Below are 7955 nucleotides of genomic sequence, written 5' to 3'. Positions count from 1 at the left end.
AAGTACTTTTTTCCACATAAATGTGCTTTTCCTGTAATGCCAAATGTTCAAAATATTTGCTTCACAGTCTCTCTCTCAACTCTCTTTTGCCCTTTACTTTCATTTAGTAAGGCAGTAATTCCCAAACGGAAATTTTAGGTTTTGCCACTGAGCACTGAGCACTGTGTAAAAACCCCCTATATATAAATGTTTTAGAAATACTTGATTAAAAGTTATTTAAGGATTGGGAAACAACCGTTTTTTAAGAAAAGCTGTTTCACCAAAAGGTATTTATCAGCAGTATGGGCAGAGAAGTCTGGGCTGGAGAAGGAGATACATTTTTCAGACTCACGTGGCATGGGGCCACATGCAGGTCTCTGTTTTATTCGTGGAAAATGGAGGGAAATGGATTCCTCTGTTGTCACACACTTGTGCTGTAGTCAGTAGGTGGGTGCATGGGAGAAAGGAACAGTTTAAATTAAGGCAAATCCTTTCCTCAAGTGTTTATTTTTGAACACTTGTGTGTCATGAAGGCCAGTCTCATGACTTTAAACAAAACCCAATGTCATTGCTTCCATGAGGTTAAAATGAAGTGCAAGAGAGAAATTACGATGACTTTGCCTGCGACAGAAGGAAGGTCAGATATGACTTTGGACTGAAGCTTGTCTCCATGGAGTTATGCCAGGAGCTGATACTTGACCTTTAAATTCCCCAGAGTTGCCACAATTTTGGGGAAGTGGCAGTTGTCAGATAGCCAAAGAGGGTGATGGAAAGGCCAGGCTAGTGGCTGGGGGCAGGCACTGGAAGGTCGGAGGAAAGGTGTTTCCTTACAGAGAAAATGGCCATGGGGTGGGAGAGTCCCACTGAACTGGCTATGGATGGTGCTGCCTGGGGATGAAACCAAGGGGCAGGTGGAGGAAATGGAACGTTGTGGAGGGAGATCTCTGCAGGGAAGGAGAGGTTTATTCTGGCTACAGGTGATACAGCAATGGGAGCTGTGAGGCTAGGAAGGGCTGAGGGGATGCTCCGGGAAACTGCAGCAAGAGACACCAGCTCCGGGGCAAGAGTTGAGGGGGCCGGCCCGGCTACTTCTCTCGAGCCGCCAAGCGACAGAGGAAGAGAGGCGGGGGCGGGGGCGGTGGGGGGGAGGAGAAAGGGAAAGATGGAGGGAGGGATGAGGCGGTCGAAGCCCTCTCTCTGGGCTGATTGAGGGGCGGGAGGGAGGGGAGACAGCTCCTGAGGAAGGGAGGAGAAGAGGCAGAGAGGGGATGTTAAACAGTTTCTTACCGTAAGAGGGAGTTGGGACCCAGATCTTCCCAGTTAATCGCACAACAAACTTAGATCATCGCAATAAAAACCTCGGCTCACTCTGCCTCCTCTAGTGACCGGCGGTGCACGGGGTCCCTCCGAGGAGCCATCTCCCTTTCTCCTCCCCGCCAGCCGCAGGTGGGGCGCCAGCAACATGCGGGCCACCCACCTCCTGCCAGCCTTGCTGCTCCACCAGCTGCTGCTGCTGCCCACCGCCATCCCCGCGGCAGGTCAGTCCTTCTATCACTTCGCTAGAGACCCCCCGTCCGCTTCGCAGGCGCATCACATTCCTTCTCCCCCGCTCCGCGAGGGCAGGGTGGGTGCTCGGGGTTCACCCCGCAGGTGAGGCGGGCGAGCGAACGGGAAGACCCCGCCGCCTTCAGCACCCGGCAGCTCCACCTGCGCTGCCGGGCGGGGTTGGGTGCGCCGGTGCCCGCCCCGCGTCCGCGGAGCGCAGCGGTGCGGGGCGGTGCGGTGAGGAGAAGAGAGGAGCGGAGCGGAGCCTGCGGTGGTCAGGACAAGCCGCGCTCCGGCCGCGCAGGGTGTCCGAGTCAGCTCTGCGGGAGGCACGTCTCGTGTCGTCCCGTCCCGTGTCGTCCCGTCCCGTGTCGTCCCGTCCCGTGTCGTCCCGTCCCGTGTCGTCCCGTCCCGTGTCGTCCCGTCCCGTGTCGTCCCGTCCCGTGTCGTCCCGTCCCGTGTCGTCCCGTCCCGTGTCGTCCCGTCCCGGGGTCTGCGTAGCGGCCAGTGCTCCCGCCACCGCCTCCCCGGGTGAGCGGGACGCGGGGCTCGCTCAGGACGGGCAGACCTGGAAGCTGGGAGAGAGGAGAAGAATATCTCATCCTTGCCCAAAAGGTGTTCCCGACCGTTATCAGGGCAGGACCATGTACCCTCAGTTTCCAGGGGTAGAATAAATGTTAACAGAAGTTGACAAGGAATACCCCAAACAGAGGACAGTGAGTTGCTTAAAGGGCATGACCTTGCTGAAGTTCAGCAGCATGAACATGCTATTTCCAGACCGAAATACTTGTAATTTCATTAGATGTTCCCGATGAAATCCGGGAGGTGGAGGGGGGCAAGGAACAAACAATAAGTAATCAAGTATTGGATGCTCTTTAGCTGAATTTCTTTCCAGAAGTGTCCCCCTTGAACTGGATATCTGAAGAGCCAACTCTGTCCTTCTATTGGCCCTCTGGGAAGACATTTAATGAAAAAAAGTTTGTAAAGGTTTCTGAAAACCTTTCCTTCCTTCCGGCAACATTGTTAGGGTCAGACCTTTGCACAGACAGAAACAAAGGACAGGCACAATTCAGGGAAAGAATCTGCCAGGAGCGGGCCAAGGAAGGACAGGGACATGTGGCAGCTGAATCCTGGGGCAAGGTCTGAGGGCATCAGATGATATGTATGGCAAGGAATGCTGATGACTTCCAAGATGTAACTACATTTTCTGCTTAAAAAAAATATTTTTTTAAAAGTAGGATTTCAAAGTGGAATATTTTGTGATCTGAGTGGGCAAGTAACAAAACGATTAGCAGCATCACATGCAGTAAAATCTGTTGCTTTCCCCCTGCAAGTAAGAGTGTGGTTCTGTAGGATGCTGAGCAATCTCACTAGAGCTTCTGTGCTCAGTCTGCTCATTGAGGATATTGTTTTCACAGGCATTCTTAGCAGGTGACACAGAGATACAGACACTGTGATACTACGCTTTCTGAACTCCTTTTCCATGTATATTGCAATTTCCATTTTTTGGACATGAAACTTCTCTGAAAAGTGGTGACTAGAGATGGTTAGGAGCTTTCTGAGAATTTTTTTTCCTGGAAAATGTTGGCAAATCAAAACTTTTTAAAAAATTAATTCCTGTTAAAGAGGAAATGCCTTTGGTTTGTTTCCCTCAAATCAAATGAAAGCGAAATATGGAGCAGGAAACATATCCAATGACTTGTGGTACCTGCTGTTAAGAAACTCTCACCTGTGACAGAAACTCATCAACTGATATGCTAGTTAGAAGAAAAAAAGCAAAACAAACACGGCAGACACATCCATAGCCACACCCACACATTATTCCAGGAGCCAAAGATACAAAACTGGTTATAGCCAAGCTCATAAGAAACTATGTCATGCTTTGCTCTCTTCATAGTCAGGATGCTTTTCTTGAATGAAAGTCCTTGTTCTCCCTGACTGTTGGTTCTTAGCACTGCTCTGTAGTTTACCAAGTTCAATGAATATTTGACCTATCTAGTATTCCAACAGGAGATAGTGAGAGACCGGGTCTGTACTCCCTATATCAGGGGGCTGATGAATAAGATTCTTTTTCTAACTAATAGGCTTTCCAGTTTTGGAATGGATGGTCTATCTTGATGAGGAGAAAAATTAGATTTCCAAAACTTCAGCGTTTTTCAGAGTAGAACTTGTTTTCTCGCCAACTTTCATAGTGACGGTTTCTTGGCAACTCTCCCTTTCTTAATTTTTCCTTCCCCACCTGTCTTAATATTAATCAATCCTATTGTTTGCCTTACTGGCAAGAAATATGACTCTTATCACATGCTGCCATTGTACTTACCTTCTTTTTAAAAATATATGGTCTTCAACAAAAATGTCTGGATATTTTCTGTGTAGGGAAACGAAAGTTGTGTCATTTCTTTCTAAAAATACAGTGATTGCTTTCTAAGCAAACATGTTATCTTTGTATGGGATGCTGGTTTCTTTTTTACTGGGATGTTTTAAAGAAAGATTAAGATTTGCCTACATATGTCAGCAAGCTGTCTGCACTATCAGTTTCTGAGTTTCTTTTTAATATGTAAAAGATAAGACAGTGATTGATGAAAGATAAACGTGCGTGGTTCCTATAGAGTACTTGCCTAGTCATTATCAATATCCTGTAAGTCTGTCACTTCCACAGAGAAATTAATCTCTAGCTAATAACTTTATCAGGGAGTTTTCCTTCTTGTTCAGATATTCTTATAATCCAGTATTCTTAGACAGTATCTCTTTAATAATGTTCATCTAGTGAAACTAAGAATGACTTTTTAATCAAAGCAATGAGTAGATTGGCATGATGCAAAAGAGTGAATGATAAAGTTTTATTTAAATTAAAAATATGTTTTTCTGTGAAAAGACTGTTAGCCAAGTGTGTTTAATTTCTCAGCACTTTCCGGAGTTTGGATGATGTCAAGCAGCTTCTAGTGAAGATGTGGGAGTTGTACTTAGTTCCTATATATAATTATTGCTTAAAAAAATAAAATAAAAAAATCCCATAGCCATAATCTATGTATGAATGTTGTGTATTCCTCTGGTCTGCATAGCTAAATATGTTTTAAAAAATTAATGTGATTTATATTTTCCCATCCCAGCTGTAGATAATTATTATGCTATATACTGTCAACAATGCAAAATTATACTCTGCCAGTTGGAAGAGTGTATTCCTTCTGTTTAATGGAATCCTTTTGGTGCTCAGTGCCATGGGTTGCTTGTTTTGCTCTGACTTGTAATGCAGCACTTACCCTGCTTAACAGATTTTCTGTTTCTATTAATGCCATTTTCATAAGCAACATAGCAGGAGAATATAGAGTTGAAAGACATGAGATTAAAATGTTGCGTAAAACTCTGGAAAATCAACCATTGAAGTCAAGGAAAGGAAAGCCTCTTATTGGAGGAGCTCATCTGTCATTATTGTAATACTTCAACTGAGGCCAGGGTTGGAAAAGAAATGTACAGTCTCTCTCAGAGAATGAACTATCTCCCCTTTGGATCTTTATGCTGAACATTAGTGTGCCACTTAAGTATTTCAAACTTTTCCAAGGAGATTTGAAAGCAGGATAACTGGGCCTCTTGTTGGGTAAAACCTTGATGTAGAGAAAAAAAAATACCCTGAATGTTTTCTAATTTCTTGCACTGGATAGTGGTGGAATTTCACTTCCTTCCCGTCAGTGTTGAGGTGGAGTGGAAGAGTAGAGGCTGGAAGACAGCACTGAGGTGAGAATGGGTTGATCATAGAGGTGAGAAAGGATTGATCTCCATTCTTATTTGGGAAGCAGGAGTAGTAAGAGAACTGACATAATGCTAGCAATGTTTGAACCTTGCAGGGGGGAAGTATGGCATTTGCAAACAACTGGGTAGGGGTAAGGACATCCTCACTATTTCCCCATCTTTTTCTGTAGGATTTTGTGGCACTGCCCACAGAGGATGTAGAGCTGTTCTTGAACATAGTACCTACACATAAAGAAGCACTGAGGCAAAGCAGAGCTGGGAATGTGCTTCAGATTAGTCAAATGTGTTGGCAAAATCTAGTTGTGGGAGTTTTCAATGGCCTGTGGGCCTCCACCCATGTGCTGTCTGATGAACCCAGCCATGCCTGGCAGTCCTCGTTGCTTCTGGCCCAGTTGGGGACTGGCTGCTGCCTCTGCTCCTGCTCAGCTCCAGCTCTTCCTGTGACTGCCAACCTTGGCTAGAAGCACTATTTTTATGTATACAACATGCAGCAAGGCTCACATCACTCCACACAGGGGCTGTTTTGCTTCCCTCAGTCAACTGTCATTCTTTGTTTTGCCCAAACCCATCCCTGCCCTTCCTACTTGTGCTTTTCTCCTTAGCCCTCACTCCGTGGCCAGATATCCAGTTTCTGGGACACCATCACAAAGGAAGTGCACAACATGCTGGGTGCCTCAGAGGAGGCACCAAATGCTTGTGAAGACTGTGGAATGCAATGGGAAATGGTGGGGATTTAATTCTTGGGCACAATGCATAAGAAGACAAATCTTACAAGGGAAAATTCTCTCATCGATTTAGCCAGATGTGAGATACATCAAGTCAGAATATAAAGTGCAGCATGTTTGTTTCTGCCAATGGGTCCCAGCATCCTGCTGAGCAGATAACCTTTTCTTGGAAGAAAAAGAGCTCTCCTTCTGCAGCTGCCACCCAACTTTAGAAAGTACTATCAGTTGTTAGCATTCTTCTTAGCTCCTTGAGCTTTTGTACCAGCTATAGGAGTAGGTTTCAAAGGCAGGACTTAGCATAAACATGAAGTTGGGTTCTCAATAACATTCCAGTCATCACAGTTGCTAATAAGGGATGTGTGTGTGTGTGTGTGTGTGTGTGTGTGTGTGTGTGATAATATGTAATGTAAAGCCAAAAAGAAATATCTTTTTCCTGAATTTCCTGAATCTGCCTAACAACTAGACTGAGAGCCAATGTAAAAATAAGGAAATCATTATCTCTGTATTATATATAGATATTATATGGATAGTCATATGTATTTCAAACTACTTTCTAAAAATTGTAGATTTTTTACCATGAGGCTCTTCTGCCAAGAAAGTAGATTTCAGAAGTTAAAATAGTCACATCATTCTCTAGGTACCTTTCTGAAAAACTTTTTAGTTGTGACAAGCTAGAAATGCCTCCTTGGAGAGCTGGTTCTTTTTTGGTGACTTTCAATCTACACAGCTGACTGCAGATTTTATGGGTATGGTCGGTAAACTTCTTTCACGCCAAATTATTGTCTTACATAAATAACCACATTAAACTGAATCTGGTGTCTAAGTCTTTCCAATCTAAAAAGTTCTTTTTCTTAGGCACAATTCAGATTGTTTCAGTTTCTCATTATGTTGGTCTGCCTTTCTCTTCTCCTTTTTTGTTTTTTTCCCAAATTAGAAGTCATTTGAAAAAGGTGTTCACTTTGCACTCTAGCCAGAAATCTGGACATTTCTGATACTAAAACAAGCATAAGGAAAATTCAAAGTAAATGAAAGCAAGTTAAAGGTGTTGAGCATTAAGTTCCTCTGTCAGAATGAACCTGGTAGTATTTGATTTAAGAGAGAAAGTTTCCTTGAATTTATTTGTTCAAAAAATATTTTCTAACTGTTCACATAAATGACAATACTTTGTGGGCCCTATTAACGATCTTAGTACCAACATTCACCTTTAACACATTTTCTCTTATTACTGTGACCATACTGTTAACTTAAGCATGTGGTATCTGAAAGCATTTAGTAACAACGACTTCCACCATCTGGTCAAGTTTAGGGTTTTTTGGTAGTTTTTTCCTTTTTACTTAATGAAGCCAATATATTTGTGCCATTATACTGAGGCATGCACCAGTATTCAATTTATCCTTGATGTTTTATATCCTTTGAAAAGCATTGTCTTGGAAAAACATTATTAAATTTAATGAAAAGTATCCCTTGTATCATGTTTCATAGACAAGTCAAACACTTCACTGGATTTACATACTGTTCAATACATACATGACAACAACTGTTGCTTTATTTCAAACCCTACTCAATGATTTTGATTCTCATGCAAATTTTGCCAAATGCTGTTCTATGCACATAGAAATACTTTATTTTTAATTTTCATATTAAATTGTCACTGTTTGTACTGAGATAAGCATTCAGTTTTCATAATCTGAAACTGTGATAATACAGAGTTTTGTGGATTTTTGCTTTTCCTGTTTTATTTGCCTATTTGTATTTTGTTTTCCTATTCAGATACACACTTATAAATATAAACTACCCTGTGATTTTTGTCAAGTTTGCTGTTCCCTGAAAAAATTTTTGATATGTTTATTGGGTTGGACTGTGCTTTTCTAACTTCATTTCAGATGTGTTTAGGGTTTGGTAAATTTTATTTTCTTTTTTCTTGAAGGTCTTTCATACTATGGTAGATTTCTGATTTCC

General features: G+C 42.9%; 1 protein-coding gene across 1 annotated transcript in view; it reads left to right on the top strand.

Annotated features, from left to right (window-relative positions):
• Positions 1-1292: 1292 nt before the first annotated feature.
• HGF (hepatocyte growth factor) overlaps positions 1293-7955 on the top strand; it is a 55222-nt gene continuing 48559 nt past the window's right edge. The window contains exon 1 of the mRNA XM_071552726.1: positions 1293-1517. Coding sequence (XP_071408827.1) covers positions 1442-1517 — 76 coding nt within the window. The 5' untranslated portion in view covers positions 1293-1441. The remainder of the gene's footprint in view (positions 1518-7955) is intronic.

Source organism: Pithys albifrons, chromosome 3 (assembly GCF_047495875.1).
Source record: "Pithys albifrons albifrons isolate INPA30051 chromosome 3, PitAlb_v1, whole genome shotgun sequence".
Classification (NCBI taxonomy): domain Eukaryota; kingdom Metazoa; phylum Chordata; class Aves; order Passeriformes; family Thamnophilidae; genus Pithys; species Pithys albifrons.
The sequence above is the reverse complement of the archived record's forward strand: the minus strand, read 5'-3'. Positions and strand labels throughout refer to the sequence as shown.